Raw genomic sequence first — 22764 nt, forward strand, 5'->3', positions numbered from 1 at the left:
ATAGGAGATCATAGGATGTTGTCCTGCATTTGCATTTTCTGAAAACTTCACCTGGTTGCATGTGTATCCTGCCCAAGATCTTTGTGGGAAAAAAACTTTGAGAAGATAGATTTCTTTTATGTTAATACAGAAATTGTGTTTTCCTCATTCTAGAGATTCATGCCAGTTTTGTTGGGACTACTTTTAATTTAAAATATTTTCCAAATTCTGGCCCATAATTTTATTTATAGTAATAAATAATACTGTTAACCAAGATTCTCTATTAGTTTATGTTTTGCATTTTTATTATGATATAGATAAAAACAGAATGGCATTTTCTATTTTTATTTTAGGATGGCTTAATTTAGTTTGCAGTTAATATTAGTATATGTAGTAATGCAGTATTTCCCAGAACATGTTCGTTTACCACAATAATTCCACTAGTTGTTAGTGAATAATTAGTGAATGAAGTTTCTCAGGCCAAATAAATATAACCTTGAAAATGTTATATTAAACATGCTTTTTGACTATATGGATTCTTAGAGGCTTTTAATTTGTGAATCTCTAAAAATACATATTCAGTATTCAGTGTTGCTCAAATTTATTTGTACGTGGACCCCCTTTATCAAGGAGCATTTTGAGTTGTTAATATTCCTCAGAGCATACTTTTATATGTACTGATCTATATTAACATCAATAATTGACCTTTTAAGCTTATTATTTGGATTTTTAATTATTTTTATCATTTTAATTTACAAATGAAAAATATGTATATATGGTATATAGCATGATATTTTGATATAGGTATACACTGTGAAATGATTATTTCAAGTTAACATGTCTGTTACCTCTCATATTTATCATTTGTTGATGAAAATAAAAATTTTAAATCTACTCTTTTAGCAGTTTTCAAGTATACAATATGTTATTATTAACTATAGTCACCAGGCTGTATAATAATAGATCTCCAGAACTTACTCCTCCTTATCTGACTGAAACTTAGTACCCTTTGACCAGCATCTACCCATTTTTCTCCCCCTGTAGCCCTTAATAACCACCACTCTGCTGTCTGCTTCTATGAGTTTGATTGTTGTAGATCCACATATAGGTGAGGTGATCATACAGTATTTGTCTTTCTTTTCCTGGCTTATGTCACATAACATTATTGTTTTGATTTTAGATGATTATTTTAGCTGATGTTAAGATTAAGTATCTTGAGATGAAGAAACTGCAATACTTTATAGTAGCAGAGATTTGATAGTTGTGTCTGCTTGCCATTCCATTTGAACGTCTCACTATCGAGACTCAACATGTAGGAACTTACCTTGATCCTACACCCCATCTATGCAGTTACCCAAACCAGAAATCTAGGAGTCTTAACTGATTCTTTTTCCTTCAGTGTCCATATCTAATTAATTACCAAATTTTATATGTGTTACTACTTAATGTATCTTAAATTTGTTTACATATCTCTATTTCCATTGCCACCAGTATAGTCCATACTTTCATCTTCAAGTCCTAGGACTACAGTGGTGGCATACTGACTGGTTTTCCAGCTTGTTCTCTTCTTCCTTCTGCTCTGTTCTTAAAACTCTGGCCAGTATATCATTTTCAATACCAATTTGATTACATCACTATTTTACTGCTTAAAATCTCTTAATTGATTTTCATAGCTCTTGGGATAAAAATTAAAATCCTTAACATGATCCTTACAGTTATGCATGATCCAACTCTACCTATCTCTCCAGCTGCATCTCTCTACTCAGCTGCATTGGATTTTATTCTTTGGAAAGCCTTTGTCCATGTGGTAATCCACACCTCACCTTTGCCTTTTTCATTCTTTGTTTCTTTGATTCATTGAAAAAATTTTAAGTACAATTTGCCTGCTACTGTTGTAGGTGCTGGGATAAAGCAGAAAATAAAATGAAAAAAATTAAAAATACCTTCAAGGAACATTCATTTTAGTGGATTGTTCACTGCAAATCTTTAAAGTTATGTTCAAATCTTTTTTTTTTTTTTTTTTTTTTTTTTTGAGACAGAGTCTCTCTTTCTTGCCTAGGCTAGAGTGAGTGCCGTGGCGTCAGCCTAGCTCACAGCAACCTCAAACTCCTGGGCTCAAGCGATCCTCCTGCCTCAGCCTCCCGAGTAGCTGGGACTACAGGCACAAGCCACCATGCCCGGCTGATTTTTATATGTATATATTAGTTGGCCAATTAATTTCTTTCTATTTTTATGGTAGAGACGGGGTCTCGCTCAGGCTGGTTTTGAACTCCTGACCTTGAGCAATCCGCCCGCCTCGGCCTCCCAGAGTGCTAGGATTACAGGCGTGAGCCACCGCGCCCGGCCTGTTCAAATCTTTAAGTAAAGCATTTCCCCACTTTTGGAGTCACTTCTTATTAATATAAGTAAATAACTTAGTTGTTTAATGTCTCTTTATCCCCTCAGATTTGAGTTTCATCAGGGTACACAGGAAATGCTCATTAAGTAATTGTAGACTGAAGGAATGGTGCCCTAGTCATACAGAGTTATGTAAAATATCAATAAGTGTGCTACATTGGTTCTGTAATGAGGTTAGTTATAAGTGATCAAAATGATGAATTTGAGATAACTGTACCTACTGAAGTCAATAGGCAAACAAATGGCAACATATTTAAAAGTTATAACTGGAAAAATATATTTATTGTATACATAGGTATTATGTATCCATATATTAATCTGACTTCTGAAGTAACATTTTTAACACTATATGATTTGAAAATCAAGAGTTGCTGGTCTTTTTTTGTTATACATCCTGATATCTTAGAGACCAAGAACTTAGAAAAAGGCATGTTTAGTAATTTCAAAACCTTAATGTTATTTCATTATTTAAATTCACTAGCTACTTAAATTTGCTTTCCCTTTAAAAACTAAAAGCCCTATTTAAATTATGTGATCCTTTTATAGGACATTCGAATATGATGTCAAATTAAACAGAAGTTGTTTTCATCTGCCAGAGTATAAGACTTGGCTTGTATTGTTAGTTACAACATTGTTTAATCTGTGTGTCTAATCTGTTCTAGGCTGCCAAACGAGGAATTCTTTCATCTGGTCGGGGCAGAGGAATTCATTCAAGAGGTCGAGGTGCAGCTCATGGCCGAGGCAGGGGTCGAGGTCGAGGGCGAGGTGTGCCTGGTCATGCTGTGGTGGATCACCGTCCCAGGGCATTGGAGATTTCTGCGTTTACAGAGAGTGATAGAGAAGATCTTCTTCCACATTTTGCGGTACTTTCTTACTGCCCAACCAAACAAATACTGATAATCATTGTTGAGGATAATATAATTAAAGAGGAAATTATGAAAATGACATGAGTAATTTCAGCCTGTTAATCTGAGCAAAGTGTTTGACTAATCCATAATCTCTGCTTAATTTAAAGAATAAACTGTGGGAGTTTTTGTTTAATTATCTGGAAGAAATGTTACTATTCTTACATTTAATAAGCTTTCAGATATTGTGAAATGAATAATTTAAACTTTATTGTTTCAGAGAGGGAAATTCTATAGTTTCATTTGATATTTATTTTTAAGGAAAAATTTAACATGCTACATGGGCCATCCAAAGTTTGTTTTTTCCAATTAAAATAGGATTTTATTTGTTAATATTGCATTCTTGATCTAGCTGACCCGAATTGATCTTGAAGTCACCTTAGTCAGTACCTTAGCCCAGGTACAATTAAAGGGAATCTATTTAATGGTAATAGGTTGACTTATGAGAAAAGAGAATGGGATTTTAGTCCCTGCTAATCCATTATTTAACTTAGACTTCCTGGGATTCATTAGGCTCATGTGGTGAGCGGAGAAGATTATACCTACCAAATGGCCCTTTCAACTTACATGTTGTGATTCTTAGTGGTATCCAAAGGTTAGTTACTAAACATTAGTTTTACCCTCAACATTGTAGTTATTGCTATGTAGATATGAAAGCAGTAATAGTTCTGTAACCCAGGGCTTTTACATATATTGGTTTACCACAAACCAGTTAAAGTAAACTACAAACACAACTTATAATCAAGTTCAATTTGTTAAATACTAACTACGTTAGGAACTTAGGGAAGTATCTTTCACAGTGGCATATGGGGAAAAAACAGTAAAGTTTCATAGGGTACTAAGACTAGAGCATGGGTCCTGAAGGATAGGTAAGCTTGTAGGTATGTATACAAATGATTTAACGTTTTGAAAATTCAGATTTAAGTGTTTAAAAATCATATTTCAGGCTTGCAGCAGTTACAGATACTTTAACCAAGACATAAGGTATTGAAAGAAATGGTATATGTTTAAGAAATAACTAAAATGGCTAATATTTAAGAATGAGCAGTCTGGAAAGTCCTGTTCTTGATGGATTCAAAGAGTTAAAGAAAGGAGCTTGGAGATAATCTTGCCCAGCTTTTTTCTGCTATGTACCCCACTTCTGTACCTTCCACAAGGGAAAGGAGATCCCAATAATTTAAGTGTATTGTGTGTAGTTATAAGCTGATCAGGAAAATAGCAATTAATATGTTAAAATATTCCAAACAAACCAGGTGAGTTTGTTATGATTATATTTTGGTGAGACTGAGATGGCTTTGGTTTGAGAAATATTCAGGGCCTCTAAGTGGAAATTCTTAACATGCATTTGGAGAGTCAAATTCCACTCAAAAGTTAGCAGTGGTTAACGTTTAAAAATTAAGAGTGTAGGGCACTTATCTTGTGACAGGTATGCTTTGAGTGCCTTACAATAACGCATTAGATTATGAGTTAGTTAGATAACCCTATCAGGTAAGGTATGTTTATTGTGCCCATTTCAGAGATGAGGAAAATGAAGCATGAAGAGATTAAATAACTTGTTCAAGTTTACATAACTAGTAAGTGGCAGAGCTGAGTGGCTCTGGGGTCCATTCTCTTCACTATGCTCTACAGAATTTTTCTCTATGGGATGTGTGAGTGTATTTAATGGAATTGTGATTATAATTTTATTTTGGAGTAAGAAAGAAGGAAAGTATCATATATAAAGCATTAGAGTTTTATGTGATAAAGGTTGCTATTTGTAGAACAGTCTTCCTGCACACGGGGGAGGGGGGGGATATCCAATAAACTAAAAGCGAGCCAAAGTGTTTGGTTTCTAAATGTCCTAAAAGAGTGTATGGTATTGTGAAATATACAGTAAATGAAAGCATGGTTAGAGTGTTAAACTTTTAAATTAAAAGACCTAGACTCTCATCCAGATAATTAATTACTTTGGGAAAATTACTTAAATTTTCTGAATCTTTTTTTCCCATTTATTGGGAATGATACCAAACTCATAGAATGTTCTGAGGATTCAGTATGCAGCTTAAGAAAGAATTTATCCTGGAATTGGATTAATGAGTATAAAAGGAAGGTCAGTAAGGAAGCTCAGGCTTTGACCATTATTTCTTTCATTTAAAGAATAGTTCAGGACAGGTACCGTGGCTCACGCCTGTAATCCTAGCACTCTGGGAGGCCTGAGACGGGAGGATTACTTGAGTTCAGGAGTTCTAGACCAGCCTGAGCAAGAGCGAAACCCGTCTCTACTAAAAATAGAAAGAAATTAGCTGGACAACTAAAAATAGAAAAAAACCTAGCCGGGCACGGTGGCGCATGCCTGTAGTTCCAGCTACCCAGGACACTGAGGCAGGAGGATCATGGGAGGCCAGGAGTTAGAGGTTGCTGTGAGCTAGACTGACGCTATGGCACTCTAGCCCAGACAAGACAGTGAGACTCTTTCTCAAAAAAAAAAATAAGTAAAACAAAAAACAGTTCAATTGAGTATAAGTTTCACTAATCGTAGGAAGTGTAGAATAGTAAATAAGATTGGGAGATAAGACCACCCTTTATCTCATAATATCAAGTACTAAAATGAATTACTCAGCATTCTTTTCTGTTAACCAGTTAAAATTATTATGTATTCTAGATGATATTTAATAGTATTTCAATGGTTTTAATACCATTAGGATTTTTGGATGTTTCAAAATATTTATTTGGAGGAAATACTTTTTTTTTTAATTTAAAGCAATATGGTGAAATAGAAGATTATCAGATTGATGACTCTTCACTACATGCAGTAATTACATTCAAGACAAGAACAGAAGCTGAAGTAGTAAGTATTAAAAATAACTTTTCAAAATTCAGCTTTAAATGATTTATAAATATTGCTTTTAAGTTTAATATAAGTGAATTTTTTAATTTACTAAATACAGTTTGATAATAGGTAGAATATTTGAAGTGGAATTTATGCTCATAAAGAATTTCCTAATGTAGTTAGGCAATTCTATATATAACATGATACAATTAGAATATATATAACTAGTCACCAAGTTGAGTGTCAAATTGTATTGTCTTGAGACTCCAGGAATTCTTTCTTTTTCACAGGAGATAGGGCCACCCCACTACCCATTATTGTTTTCTTCAGGAGGCCTGGAACAAGGTCTGCTTTGGCAGAATGAGTGGTGAGGGATAAGGTAGAAGTGAAGAGTGTAATTCTGATTATCTACCCATCTTAACTGTTCTGGGTTTAAACTACCCAGAATTTAAAGCTTTCCTGTTAACTTGTATGTATAAATATTGTGCTGAAAAAAGTAGATCTTGATCAAGTTTTTCAGAGGTATTATTGAATACAGGTTTGAATAAGCTTCCTTTCAATGATGGCTTCAGTGACAGTTTTTAGTCCAATGTTAGATAGGTGGTTTGGATGAGTAGCATGTCTTTTATGTTCTATTTATTTTCTAGGAACTAGTGACATATAAAAATGGTAGTAATTATTGTACAAATGGTTAAAATGTGACCATTTTACATTTACATTTGTGGATTTAGTAAGACTATTATTTACTAAATATATATTAGTAAAAATATATGACTACTTCTCTGTTTACTTATATGGTGAGGGGGGAAAAATACCAAACATCTTGTGTCATAAATAATTTTTGGAAGTTTTGCTCTTGGTAAGACCTATTGACATACCTTTTTTCTTGGGTCTTGCTTTTTGTACCTTAGATGTATATTTTTATACTATATATATATATTCTAAAATTAATAACAGTTAAAAAGACCAGAGATTAATATATAAGAAAGACTAACAGTGAATTATATGAAGGTTGAGCAAATGACAAAATAACTAAGGTCAAGTTAGGTCTAATAAGAGTTACCTATTCCAGGTAAATACTCTTTAGTTGGATTTACTTAATAAACTGAAAGAAGTAATACCGCTGGTATGATAAACATTTGAAATTAAGTTATAAAAATTATTAAACCATAAACATTTCCTTAAGCCAAAAAGTTTCTTAAAATTTTGTAATATTCTACTTTGAAAAGAATAAAAAATTAACTTGAAGCTTATCTTATATCAGTAGGATATAGATTATTGAAAACCACTAGAGAAGTGGTTTTCAAATTTTTGGATTTCAGGGAAAAGTATAGGAATTTAAAAATTAGTTTGGCATAGGAGTGCCAATTTTTTATTTTGCCAAGGAAGAATGCTTAAAAATTATGAAAAAAGATTCTGTGTACTATCACCATCATTATGTAAAATAAAGGAAATTTTAACAATGAAAATGTAGGACGTGAACTCCGAATAAAGGATAGGCCTTCCCAAGAAAAGAAAATTGTCAACCGTTGCCAATATTTATTTCCAAATTTTACACCATTCTTACTTTCTGGACCATTGTCCTAGATGATTGAATGAATTTATTTTTGTTTTTTTATAATCAGCAGATATATAGTATTTTAAGATGAAAATATGGGAATAAGGTAGTTGAGATTGAGATATTCAGATATAACTGCAAAGTGATAAATTTTCCCCAGGAAAAAGATTAAAGCATTTTTAAGACTAAAAACATAAGCATGATACTTTTAGCTTTAGGTTAGAACAATTATAGTTTGACTTTATCTTATTAGCCAGATGATTTCTGTTACCTTATTTTCTGTTTTTCTGTTTATCACTGCGCCAATGTATTAATGTTGAATAATTACCCAAATACAGAAAAAAGAAGTAGTCTTTTCCCATGACTGATTAGAATGTTTTTTTTCCCTACTCTGAATTGTTTTTATATCAGACTAAGATCCCATTTTCGAGTAGGGACAGTTCAGTTCCTGTTATAAAAGAATCAGTACCAAAAATAAAACCTGTAGTCTTAAACTCAAAGAGGTATAGTTTTTATATCAAAAGGAAATATAGAATCTTGTTGTACTGACATATTTTTGACACTCATCCCTCAACTCCAAGTATTTGTGAGGATTTACTGTTTCAAAACCTGTAGGGTAGAATAATGCCTGAGACAGAGTAGATTAGCTATTATATTAGCTATTATTAATAATGTGCTTTTTGTTTTCAAAATGAGGAATGATTGGTAAATCAATGAAACAAATTAGGGACAAAATGGAGTAAATGATTTGAAAACTTACAACTTTCTTTAGACCTGAAGTTAGAAGTGCAGAATTGGGTTTATAGAGAACAGTGCAACATCAATAGTTAGAAGTTGATGGTGCTGATTGAATAAATGGTAAATTTATAACAAGAACAATATGTGTAATTGGATTCAATCAAAAGAATCCAAATTATGTGTATGGCATAGTGTTTCGTGTGGTTTTTTTTACTGATTAATAGTTATTAAGTTCTGCCATATGCTACCAGAATTAGTTAACTTTAGGTCTGAAGCTTGTGAGAAATTGGTCATGTGTGTTGAACTCATTGATTTAAAGGAATGAAAGGCTTTCCCTATAAATTCTAGAGATCAGATTTTGTTTTTTAAAATTTATGGTCTTTAATGTAACTCATACCTAAATATTATATAATGTGATTATTACAAATATTAATAAACTTGCTTTTAGCTTTCTTTTATAGGTTAATTTTAGTATTGTTTCTAAAAATGTAAGGTACACTAGGATTGCAGCTTCAACTATTTTGTAATTATTTGAACTTCGATCAGTTTTCCCCACAGTTTTTGCAGAACACTGGTTCTGCAAAAGCTCTCCTAACAGGATTCTCTTGTCAGATAAGTTTATGAAAGGCTGTCTTTTATATATTTCATTTAGAATCACAATCTCAATAAATTGATAAGTCAGGAGATAAACAGACATGTATAATTGTGCTTAACCAACTTTTTTCCCAAACTTAATTGTTTCCAGAACCGTTTCCACGTAAGATGTGGAACACATAACAACATTACATAGGGTTTTCTTTCTCCTTTAGCCTTTTTGTCCCTTCTGTTGTGTATATGCCTGTTTTTCTTCCTAATTTGCTGTTATCTTTGAATGGATGTGTGTAAGAATAAATAGTCAAAGGGCTAGAGGCAAACCTATGAATAAAATGCTTCAGCTTTTAAACGGATCTTTTTTTTTTAAACATTTCTTAGTATAGAAATTAGAATTATAAAATGACTTCCCATATGCATATCATTGAGCTTCAGCAATTATCCACTTATATTCAGTCTTACTTTATCTGTATCCCACTTCCCTCTCCTTATTTTGGAGTTATTCCTAGTTGTATTATTTGATCTGTAAACATTTAAGTGTGTGTGTCTCAATGACAGAGGCTTAAAAAAATAAAACACAATACTGTTGTCACTCCCCAAAGTGATATTTCCTGAATATCAAATATCCAATCAGGGTTTGTATTTTCTTATAAATCTTTTATTTACTTTGTTTAGATAAGGATTTGAAGGTTCATGTTTTGATATAGCTTGAAGTATTACATAGTCATAAAATCATAGATTTAAACATTTTACAGGTACCGATCCATTGTTCTCAGTTACTGATGTTTAAATTATCCCATCTTTGGCCAGCAGGAGAGTATATGTTGGCTCCTGAGTCCTCTTGACAGGACCATGGTGGTCTGTGATAGTTTCTTTACTTCTAGTATGAAAGGTATTCTGGGTTCATTTTACACACAGTTTTCTTCTAGATATGGAATTGACCATTTTACTAAGGAGCTCTGGTTTATTTGTTAGGCAAAGGTATTTAGAGACCACAATCTGAGTACTAGGGATGCTCAGTACTACTAAGTATGTTACTGTCATCAGTCCTTTTCAGTGATCAGAACTGGGAGTGAAACAATAAACACATACCCACATATATACACATATGCATACTCATACATACACATATGTGTTAAAATAAATTGAGAGCTCATACTGATACTTGCCATTCTAGACTATGAGATTATTAATACATACACATATGTACACATAGACAGGTAGATAAAGATAAAATACATACTTGTTAGTTCTGAACTAAATGGTTTTTAATTTCATGGATCTTAATGTCTTTATCTTCTTTTTTCCACGCTGAAATCCAGTTTTCTTACAGACACCAACATGCTGGGTCAAAGGTTATGTGCATTTAAATTTTTAGTAAATATTTCTAGAATTGCCCTCCATACAAGTTATACTCATCTGCCCACCAAAGATGTGTGAGAGTACCTTTTCCCCACACTGTTGCCATAATGCATACTGTACATAGTGGCTTTACCACTTTTCTTATTAAAAAATCCATGAGTATATCGTTTGTCCTCATTCTTGCCACTGTGAGGTATTAAACAGTTTTATCTTCAGTTTTAACAAGCTGTAATAGCAACTCATTTAAGTTTTAATTCAGTTTTCTCTTATGATTATAGTTGGGCCATTTTCACATTTAAATGCTCTTTATTTCTATTTCTGTCCATTGTTAATGTCATTTGCTGATTATTTTGCTGAGTTGTCAATTCTGATTTTTTTTTTAATGAATTGCAGGGTCTTTTTGTATATTTGAAAATTGGCTCCTAAGTTACATTTTCGAGAATCGTCATTTGTGCTATATTTTGCATAATGATGGCAGTAACAGTTAATTGTTCAGTTAATCTTCCTATAGTTTGAAAGACTTTCACCAATTTGTTATGACAAGCATTTTCCCTTGTCTTTCTTTTCTAGTACTTTTATAGTCTTTTTCTTTTTTTGATTTTACATTCACTTTTTAAATGGAGCTAAATAGGGAGCCAGCCTATCTATCGGTTTCTTTGGATAAATCTAGTTTTCCCAAGCATATGCGAAATAATCTTAGTATATACAAATTTCCTGCATGTTTGAGTGTGTTCTGGACTCTTCCATTGATCAGTTTTCATTTTGTGTGCTTTTTCCAAGTCTTTAATGGTTTTATTTGTTTCTTTGTTTTTATCTTGCAAGAGCATTTTAAGGTTTTCTCTATATAGGTAGTATATATTGCTTGCTAATTTTAAGATTTTCTTTATATAGAGACAGTATGTATTGCTTATAAATTTCTCTACAATAATTTATCTTTTTATTGCCATTTTAAGTAAGATATTTTTCCCTTGTATTTTCTACTGATTGTGTGTAGGAAGACTATTCATCTGTTTTATTAAATATGTAACTGCCATCTTATCATGTTATCTTCTGATAGTTTAAATTTTGTTCTCTTGGGTTTTGGGGGTGTTGGTTCAGTCACATCATCAGTAAATAATAATAGTTTTACCTATATCTCTCACATTTCTGTATTTACTACTTTCTGTTATTTCATTGTTTATCTTTAGAAAAATGTTAAAAACAGTAGCAGTAGTCTTGCTCATGAAATGGGCGAGACTACTTCTAGTATATTTAATATTGTGTGTATGCTAGCTTTTTGTGTTAATGTAGAATACAGATTCCTGTTTTATTAAAGGCTGTAGTTATCTTTAATCAGAAATGGATTTGTATAATGCTTTTTTTATTTATAGAGTGATGAGTGTTTTTTCTTTCATCTGTTTGCTTCCTAATTGCTTCCTAATAACTATTCACTCCTGACATAAATATTATTTTATTGCATTTTTCTTGGATAAATCACTGAAATCTGTTCTTTTTTAATACTTTTAAAGTTGATTTTCAAAAGTAAGTTTGGTTTGCAGATTTTGGGATGGATAATATTTTCATCTGTTATCAATTTCTTTTTACTCTGAGATAATTTAAGTAGCATTGGAGATACGTGTCTGAAAAGTTTAATAGAATTCATCTGTGAAACTATTAGGATCTAATTATTTTTAAAACCTATATCTTATAAAAAAACTTTTGTAGAAATGATTTATTTAGATGGTTTATCTTTTCTGGCTTTAGTTTGGTATTTTGGTAGTTTTTTTCAAAAATTATATTTTTTGTTTAGATTATCAATTATTTGCATTGAGATGAGCAAATTTAATTTTATCTTTATCTGAGGCTATATCCCCCTTCTTCCTTATTTTGTGGATCTTTACATTTAGCTCCACTTATGCCTTTATGACCTTTATCACTTTACTTAATAGGCATCTTATGGAGCACATTAAAACATGATGTTCTTTGACATTTTATAAATGGTTATAAAGCTCGTTGTTTTTTGTTTTTGTTCTTATTCTTGTTTTTGGTTTTGTTTTGTGTTTTTTTTTTTTTTTGAGACAGAGTTTCACTCTGTTACTTGGGCTATAGTGCCCTGGCGTCAGCTTAGCTCACAGCAACCTCAAACTTCCAGGCTCAGGCCAATTTTTCTGCCTCAGCCTCCTGAGTAGCTGGGATTACAGGTGCATGCCAGTGTGGCCAACTAATTTTTCTATTTTTAGTAGAGTTGGGGTCTTGCTCAGGCTGGTCTCAAACTCTTGGCCTCAAGTGATCCTCCTGTCTCTGCCTCCCAGAATGCTAGCATTACAGGCATGAGCCACCAGAACCCGGCCATAAAGTTCACTTTTAAAAGTATATATTTTAATGAAGTTTTAAAATGCATGCATAACTTTGGAAGCACTGCCACAGTACATTGTGAAAACATATTATTCGTACTGTTAAAAAGCACTATGAAACAGATAATAGAATTCAGAAATAGGCCGAAGTATATACAATCATGCAGTGATGGAGGTATATGTTCTGAGAAATGCATTATTAGGTAATTTTGTCATGGTGTGAGCATCATAGAATGTTCACAACCCTAGATGATACAGCCTACTACACATCCAGGCTGTATGGTATACTGTGTGGGGGTGGTGAACCTGTGGCCTTCTGGATCCTTGAGTGTGGCCTTTTTATTGAATCCAAATTTTACAGAACAAATCCTTTTAATAAAGGCATTTATTTATTCTGTGAAGTTTGGATTTGGTTGAGGGGCTGCACTTGGGCCTCTGGGGAGGCCACATGTGGCCTTGAGTCTGCAGGTTTCCCTCCCTCATAGGCTACAAACCAGTATGGCCATGTTACTGTACTGAATACTGTAGGCAGTTGTAACACAATGTTAAGTATTTGTATATCTAAACATAGAAATGGTACAGTAAAAATATGATATATAAGATAAAAAATGGTATACCAGGATGGGGCATTTATCATGAATGGAGCTTGCAGGACTAGAAGGTCTTCTAGGTGAGTCAGAAGTGAGTGGTGAGTAAACGTGAAGGCCTGGGACATTACTGTACTACTGTAGACTTTATAAACACTGTACACGTAGGCTACTTAAAATCATAAAAAAATATTTTCTTCAATAATAAATTAACATTGTCTTATTGTAACTTTATAAACTTTAAAACTTTTTGACTTTTTTATAATAACACTTAGCTTAAAATACAAACACATTGCATAGCTATACAAAAATACCTTCTTTATATCCTTATTCTGTAAATTTTTTTATACTTTTAACATTTTTTATTTTTAAATATTTTTACTTTTTGAACGTTTTTATTAAAAGCTAAGACACATATTGGCCACAGGATCAGGATCATTGCTATCACTGTTCTACCTCTACCTCTTTTCCCACTGGTAGGTCTTGAAGGGCAATAATACATGGAGTTGTCATCTCCTATGATAGCAATGCCTTCTTTTGAAACACCTACTGAAGGACCTGCCTGAATCTGTTTTAAAGTTAACTTTTTTTCTTTATAAATGGAAGTATACTCTAAAATAATGATAAAAAGTATAGTATATAGTAAATATATAAACCAGTAACATACTCATTTATTGTCTTTTTAAAGTGTTATGTACTATACATAATTATAAGTGCTATACTTTTTTTTTTTTTTTTTGAGACAGAGTTTCACTCTGTTGCCTAGGCTAGAGTGCCATGGCATCAGCCTAGCTCACAGTAGCCTCAAACTCCTGGGCTCAAGCAATCCTTCTGCCTCAGCCTCCAGAGTAGCTGGGACTACAGTCATGTACCACCATGCCTGGCTAATTTTTTTCTATATATTTTTAGTTGTCTGGCTAATTTCTTTCTATTTTTAGTAGAGACAGGGTCTTGTTCTTGCTTAGGCTGGTCTTGAACTCCTGATCTCGAGCAGGAGGCCACCTTGGCCTCCCAGAATGCTAGGATTACAGGTGGGAGCCACCGTGCCTGGCCAAATGCAATACTTCTATAGCAGCACAGTAGGTTTGTTTATATCAACATCACCACAAACACATTAGTCGTGTGTCATGCTACAACATTACAATGGCTGTGATGTCATTAGGCAATGGGAATTTAACTTCATTATAATCTTATGTGACCTTTGTCATATACTGCAGTCCCTCTTTGAAATGTGTGATGTATGACTCTGCAAGGATTTTAGTGAATCACAAAGGGGATGTTTGAAATTGGGGAACAAAACAGATTATTCAGTAAATGAATGGTATTGGTACAACTGACAAGCTATTTGGAAAAAAGATATACCTTTTATTTTTTTATATCTCAATACAAATCAGATATAGTTTTTTTTTCTTTTTTTAAGACATAAAACTAGTAAAATGCCTTGAGATTTCTGAATTTAATCAATGTGGAGAGGCCTTTTTATGGCATGGTACAATATTCATAAAGGAAAATGTTGATAAATTGCAATACATGACAATTTAAATCTTGTTCTTAGTAAAAACAAAAGACAACAATCCCTTTGCCTCCAATAAAAATATATATCATAAAACCAAAATCCAGTTGGAAAAACATTTTGCTATAAATATAACAAAACTTCAATTAGAAAAATGTAAGCACACCAGATATTAAAAAAAAGCCAAGAAACATTTTATTCCCATAGAAAGTAACATGAGGTGCACAAATATACATGGCTGTTCTATCTGTAGAAATTGGTTTAATTATGCTAAATATATGTGTAACCATTCAAGAAAAGTGACAGATCTATTAGTTAATGGATACTGAAAAGCATCTATCAAAACAATTAGGTGAATAATTTAAGTAGAAAGTTGTAAACCATTAAAGTATGTTCCCATATACATATACATTTGTGTACACAAACCCTTCTAGTATGTATATAGAAAAGTAGTAGGTCTTTACTCCAAAGTCTTCAAAAAATTATTTCTTTAGGGATAAGATAATCATAGATCATACTTTTTTACATTATGTGGCTTGAAATTTTGAAATTTTTAAAAAAACAATGGGTTACAAAAAGAATTGCTTAAACTTTAAAGATTCTATGTTGCAAATTATCTGAAATATTGGTTTCTTGAAGTTTTCTGTTATAAAAACATAGTTTCTATTGAAGTGAAGCAATTATGGAATATAAATAATGTTTCTTAAAACATCAGAAATTTTTAGTTCTCTTGAATATATTTACATCTTCAAAAAGTAAAACCTCAGGTTATTTCAGATATTTACACAGCTTAATAATCAAAAGTTTCTAGTGGAACAATATTAACAAAAAGTTCAAAAATCATCTTGTAAATAATTTTAACGTTGAAACTCCAGGAAATTGTAGACTCGCCTTATAAATTTGAGGAATTGTCTGATGAATATAGAGATGTTTAACTCATGTTAACTCATCAGAAGTTTTGGTCAAGAACTTACCCTAGAAAATGTCAGTAACATGTTTTGCTTTTTAGGTGAAATTTTTTTAGCTCAATGAAAAGATGAGTTTTATGAGTAGGCATTTTGTATGAGACTGTTGGAATTCCTTATAGTAATATGATATATTTTTATGTAATGGTTATAGCTTAAAAAAATTGCAAGTTCCTGAACTTAAATATGAATAAGTACTTTTAAAAAATTCTACTTACATGACATTGTGATGAAGCCATGGACTAAAAACTCCTGAGCTGCATTTTAATAGGCATGAAACCTTTTAAATTTATCATAAATGTATATGTACAGATTTAAAATTTATACCTGGGGACTTTAGTATCACACAACTCTTGTTCAGATGTCATTGAACATGTAATTGTTTCTACATTTCGCACTATGCTGCACTTTGAGATTGTTCTATAAATCTTTTGTGACTATGAGTTATTTCAGTATGTTGCTAACGTTGATTTATATTAGTTTGTTACTTTAATTTGAATGCACTATTTCTAAATCAGTCACTTAACAAGTACTTAGACTTGACTGTTTCGTATGTTCAAGTTTTGTCATATCCAGTTATAAAATCTTTGTAAGAAAGACTGTATTTTTCAATGGAAAAGAACAAGATTTTTTTTCTTTTATTGAGATATTTATGTTTTTGTTAGTTATGCCAAACATTTTATGGTAGTTGTGATCATTTTGATACAATTGGAAAATAATGTGAATTACTTTACACATGCAAAATTCTTGTATTTATTAAGGGTTTCTAATTAATAGTTACTGTATATACCACTTGTAAATTAACAATTAAAATGTGCTAAAATATATTTAGCACATTAATCCTAATTTAAACATTGATCCAGAAGGCATAGCCAGGATCTTGAAGTGCTTTGAGATTATTGTCTTAAATAGCAGTTATCATTGTATTGTAAACATGTAGACATATTTCTTCTAGTCAAATACTGGCCAGTAATGAAATAGCTCTACTCATCTTGTTTTCTTTTCAAAGGAACTTCCCATCACTAGCAGATGGATAGGTAGCTGTCTTCAATTGTGTTTAGCTATTTTAATTTAAATACTAGGCACTATTAAGTTTATTTTTTTCAGAAATTATTAATGTTTTATATCCCACTATTCTTAATTGTTTTAGGCTGCAGTTCATGGAGCTCGCTTCAAAGGGCAGGATCTAAAACTGGCATGGAATAAACCAGTAACTAATATTTCAGCTGTTGAAACAGAAGAAGTTGAACCTGATGAAGAGGAAGTATGTTTTTTTTCCCACTTGTTTTTGCCCTTAATTGTTCATAGTTTTTATATAAAGTGTTATTTTTATGGCTGTGACTTTAACATAAAACTTTTATTCCTGAGCTATATTCCAGGCAGGGGATATCAGATAAATGCAGACAACTTTAAATTTTCTGGATTAATGAGAACTGTGGATTGCTAATCCAAAGAGAATATATGAAAATCATATATATAATCAATTTTCATTTACTCTTAGAAGATAATAATTATTCATTAGATTTTTATCCACAGGAAACCTTGTAATATTTTAAGTTTTAGGGTATCCTACTCAATTGCTTTATTAACATTTCAACTTTCCTGTATTTTAATTCATATCATTTTAGTTTGTTAGAATGAATGCCTGCTATGTGATAGATATCGTGATAGATGCAAAAATGAATAAGACACGGTCCCTATCATCAAGGAGCTTATAATCCGGAAAGGAGGGTGGTGGCAGACACATAAGAAACTAATTATAATAAAAGGCAGACTGATAATGCTGAATAAAGATTTGAACAACATGCTGTGGGAACCCAGAGGAAGAAGTGATTGTTTCTGTCCAGAAGAATCATAAAGGAGGTATTGACAGTGGAGCTGGGACCTAAGTGAAAAATAGCTTTCCAAAATCAAGAGCTGAGGTTGGGGATATAGTTGAGAGAGAGAGAGATTTTAGTTAGAGTGATAAGCTTCAGAATAGGTGTGGAAGAGTGCATTTTACTTGGATAACAACAGTAAATTAGTCTGATGACTGACAGGTGTGGGCATGTAGAACAGTGAAGTGGGAGAGCTCTTTGAAACCAGAAACTTGAAAGTAAGCAACTCTGTTTTGTGTACAAAAAAGTTGAAGGGAGTTAAGAAATAAAGGTAAGGTGGAGAAACCAAATGTGTTGCCCTTGTTTGATCTTCTTAATGGCACTTCATTTTCTTTGAAGAACATTTCAGGGCTGTTATACATATCCATAGTCAAATGCAAGAATAAAATGTATATTTTGAAACTCATATACATGATTTGTCATTTTATATTTTAGATTATACCTTTGTCCTTCCATGAGTTTGAATTGAATGGGGAGAAAAGCAGGAGAGCTCCTGGTATTAGGTATTTTGAAAAGTTTGAAATAGCAGTCTGAGAAGCTTTTATGAAGGGAGTGGGGAAAAGAAAGGAATGCCATAAAAGGAAATGTTTATTACATACAGCAGAAAAGAAATATAAATTTTGGTACAATTTCATATATATTATTGGTTAATTTAGTATTCAGGGTTAGACAGGGTAAATCAGAAAACTAAGTGATGTTTTCTTTTTAAAAAACATATTGAGCAATATTTTGAAGGTATAGGTATCTTCTAAGATGGCATAATTTGGTAGAGGCAGGAGAAATGGCATGCACAAAGACTTAATTTGGTATTTCTTTAGTGCCTGTTCCATGCAAGCAATAGAATAGATACTATAGAGAAACCACTGAATGGATAAAGGTTACTTTTCTTTGTTTCTTGAATGTTCTAGCAGTAGAAATACCTTTTGTATTCGACTCTGTTGAGAGAGAGATCAGTATATAAAAGTGTCACCTTTTTTCTTTTCTTTTTTTTTTTGGGTAAATTCCTAAATACATTTTAACCTAAAGTTTCAGGAAGAGTCTTTGGTGGATGACTCATTACTTCAAGATGATGATGAAGAAGAAGAGGACAATGAATCTCGTTCTTGGAGAAGATGATTTGACTGATCATTGATCTGCATATGCTAGAACTCTACCTGTGTTTCATTAGTATTATCTAATGTACTTTTACATATTTGTAAAAACAATTTTTGGTAAAATGTGATGAAGATGGATTTCACAAATAGACAAAAGAGAAGAAAACTACCTTCTGATCCTGTATTTTGAAAGATTGATGTTTGCATTTTATTTCAGTAAAAAATTGCTAAAGACATCACACTAGAAACATATGCAATGTTTTTATTACATACTTCTACTGAACATTACAGAATTCTTTGGGTTCTTTGTAATTTAATGAATAGGTCTGAAAACTTATGACCAATACTTGTTATAACTTAGAGGATTTTGTTTTATTCCAAATAAGGAATGAATTTGCATTTAAAATCTTAATGAATGTTTTCAAAATGAATAGATAACATAGTACTCTAACTAAAGTCTCCAAGTTATGTATTCATAATATTACATAGTAGTGTGCTTAGGCTTTACTATGTATTAGCCTTTTGTTGGACTGTGTATGTATTTTACCATATGGGTTTTAATGATAATGGTGTATGACTGCTTTACATGAGTCCTTATGCATCCGGATGTTAAAAATAAAGTGGAATGGTCTCTTAAAAAAAAAAAAAAAGAAAAGAAAAGAAAAAAAAAAAAGCAATGACAAAAAAAAAAAAAACAGCCAAGACAATGTTCCTTGATTTTAAAAAAAGAAAAAAAAAGATAAGAAAAAAATTAAATAGACCATTCCAGATGGTGATCTACCCTTCCCCCCAGTTATCACAAAAGGAGCTATAATCACTAATTTACTCTTAATAATAATGGTTACTGGTACCTTTACAATAATGTACAATCCAATGTTTAAAATTTATACCACTTGAGTTTGGTTTGATCCTATAAATTTCAACAGATGTCTTAAAATTTAAAAGCAGGCTGATTAGTTTGGAACCAGACTTCAAGTAGAGATAACATTTGGTGAATAAGAAAACATCACATTACATTTTGGATGTATGAAAGAAAACTTGACCATTTGAAGATGTATGAATAAAGAAATGTACTATAGATACTACTTTAGGAAAACACTGTTTGGTAAGTGTTCCAGTCTGATATTTTAAGTGTGCATTTCCTATACTTGTATAAAAATTTTTGACATTTGCAACAATATTGTGATTTTTAATTGGATTTCTCTGGCAAGTGAACATGATCATTGAAAACTGATACAGCAGTTTCCAGGAAATAAATACATTCTTTGTAGAATAAGGGGGTGGAAGATTACATATTTTAAAACTCATTGTTTTGGTTGCAAGTGTTTTTGCTTCTCTTGAGATTATAGTGATAATATTAAAAAATCACATTTAAAAAAAATCACTTTCTTCCATATCGGGGTCCTCACATTCAAAAACTATAAGTCCACCACTACCATAGTCTTCTGCCAGTGGAGTAACTTATGGATGCTGTTCTTTTTCTTCCTGTCCTCTTCCCCCCAACAATGGGGTTAAAGTTATACATATGTTCTTGATGGTAATACTATTTCATAGGAATGTTTTGGCCTGTAATTTGTGTACAGGTTTATATTTAAAATTTCAAAATCAGATTTCAGTGTTCAAAATAGTGACTTTACTCAAAAACTTCTTTACTATACTTAGATCTATGGTATATTTTTATGTAGTCTCTTGTATGTTGACTATGTGCTGTTCTGATTCATTAGGTAAGTTTGTTTTCTTTTCTTTTTAGTAGTCGTGAAAGATGCCAAATTGGCAGAGGCTCACGTTTCTTCTCTTTACACCAAACAGGTATTATAAAGAAAGTAAATCTTTCAAAGGCCAGTTAAATCGCCATGCTGATTTTTGGCATATTTATAATTTGATTAGTAATTTTAGCCTGATATTTCAAAAATTATAAAATTCCCTTATAATGTAACTGAAATTACATATTCTGTTTATTTCAGTCTGTAAATAGCTAATCAGTTTTCCTAGCCTAAAATTTTATGCTAACCTAGAACTTAAAATGCTTTAAGCCATGTTGCTTTGAATGAATCAGAAGACAAATATGTTTCAGTTTGGTCCCAAAGTATGGGGGTTAAATATTACCAACATTTATTAGATTTATAATTATTTTATTAGCATTAATATGATTTTAATTATAAATATTAGTATTAAGTTGCTATTGAATTTTTTTATTTATGAGTTTATAAATAATAGTACTATACATGTACTTTCATATGTTCTCATTTAAAAATTAAAATATCCCTTTGAAGTAGTTATTCCCATTTTACAGATAAGGAAACTTAGGCTAATAAAGATGGAGTGACTTGCCCAAAGTCATACTAGTACGTGAAAGGACTAAATTTGAATGCAGACATTCCGATTTTAGGGCCAACCTTTTTTTTTTTTTTAACTCAACATTGTTGCCTCCTTCCTAATTAATGATCAAGCATGAGGTTGTGTTTATAGTAAACATGGTAGTTCTTGCCTCACAGTTATTGCACAAAATAAGTAGACTTCGTCATTAGCCAGTTCATACTTTTACCCTCCCTTTTAATACAGCACTTTGTTCATATCTCTGTTACAGTACTTACGTTGTAATATAATTTATCTGGTTTATATGTCTGTCTTCCCCGCTAGATTACAAGCTCCTCTAGGAAGGGGACCATGTCTTATTCATCTTTTTATCTCTAGTGCTTATCGTAAAGCCTGGCTAATAGTGGGCACTCAGATGTTTGTTGGATGAATTAATGAATGAATGCATATTTAAATCTCCAATACTGGAGTGACAATTACCTCCCTTGTTAATTCTTATCAATTTTCCAAAAATCTTTCTTGAAGGTCTCCTCGGTCACTAGGACCGTTTTGCTAACAGTTGATACAGTTAAGTTTCACCATTGGGGTTACAAGTATTGATGTAGTCTTAGTGGAATTTCCACGACAATCAGGAAGGCATTAATATTTTGGAGTATTAAAGTAGTCTGGTTCAGTGATAAAATAGCCTTTGGTTTCTATCAGTATGTATGATTACATACCAATCTAGTCCATCCCACTAATTTTTTATATCTAAGGTGACCTAGTGTAGAGTACTGGACAAGAGTTAAGAGATTTAGCTTTTGGTCCCAGCTCTGCAAGTAACTCTGTGGCCTTAGACAAGTCTCTTACCTTATCCAGGGTTGTTTCCTTGTCTGTAAAATGAAAGGGGTTGGACTAGATGATCTCTTAAGGTCCTTTTTACATCTATAGTTTCCTCAGTGCTATTAGTATATTAGTTTTGGTCTAAAACAATTTAATATATCTAAACCATTTCTATCATTTCTGCCATTGTTTCTGTCATATCAGTAGAAACAACTTGGATTTGATTCATAATTTATAATATATATAATGTCTTTTGCTATAGTTTTATATACAGTGTTACCAAATGCTTGCATTTGTCAGAACAAATTTCATTCAACCTGTAGGGACTAGCTTCTGTATTCACGAGCACTTCCCCTTTCCAATTATAACTTTAAGTTTTGCTTCAGAACTTAAAAAGTACAAATATTTGCCTGTAATGCAGATATAATCAGTTTTCTCACCAATATGGATTTAAATCCTCCTTTCCATCTCAGTTTACTTTTTTTAAAAAAACTGCGCTACCTAAAACTAGAAACACATTTTTAATTCTACAGCTCTTCTAGTAAGTTTTTTGCTTTAGTACAGATCTGGCTGTGCAGGCTGAGTTGGAAGTGGGAAAAGGATTGAGGGCATGCTAGGTATCTTAGAGGAAAAAACTGAGGGACATTATATTACTGATTAAAAGATTGATTAGGATTGCCTCAAGGGATGGTTGAGTTGTCATTTTATATATTTCACTCAATATTTTATGTCTCTACTAAATCAATTGTTTTAAATGTTATTGGATAATTGTAATGTAAAATTAAATTTTATATTTAACAATACCCAAGCGTTTAATGAAAACATGGTATAAAAATGGGAGAGTATTCCATAGTTTTTGTTTTATTGTAATATTAAATTTGACAACTGGTAGTTTACTATAAAGATAGGACTTCACTG

At 32.0% G+C, this 22764-nt stretch overlaps 1 protein-coding gene across 19 annotated transcripts in view; it reads left to right on the plus strand.

Annotated features, from left to right (window-relative positions):
• RBM26 (RNA binding motif protein 26) overlaps positions 1-22764 on the plus strand; it is an 87836-nt gene that overhangs the window by 63127 nt on the left and 1945 nt on the right. For 9 of the 19 annotated variants that reach the window (XM_076009344.1, XM_076009345.1, XM_076009347.1 and 6 more), the window contains 4 exons: positions 3039-3239; positions 6022-6108; positions 16888-17001; positions 18641-20517. In XM_076009344.1, coding sequence (XP_075865459.1) covers positions 3039-3239; positions 6022-6108; positions 16888-17001; positions 18641-18730 — 492 coding nt within the window. In that variant the 3' untranslated portion in view covers positions 18731-20517. Of the gene's footprint in view, positions 1-3038; positions 3240-6021; positions 6109-16887; positions 20518-22764 lie in introns of all 19 variants that reach the window. The other 10 variants (XM_076009340.1, XM_012785754.2, XM_012785750.2 and 7 more) reach the window with 4 other exon arrangements.

Source organism: Microcebus murinus, chromosome 13 (genome assembly GCF_040939455.1).
Source record: "Microcebus murinus isolate Inina chromosome 13, M.murinus_Inina_mat1.0, whole genome shotgun sequence".
In the NCBI taxonomy this organism is placed as follows: Eukaryota; Metazoa; Chordata; class Mammalia; order Primates; family Cheirogaleidae; genus Microcebus; species Microcebus murinus.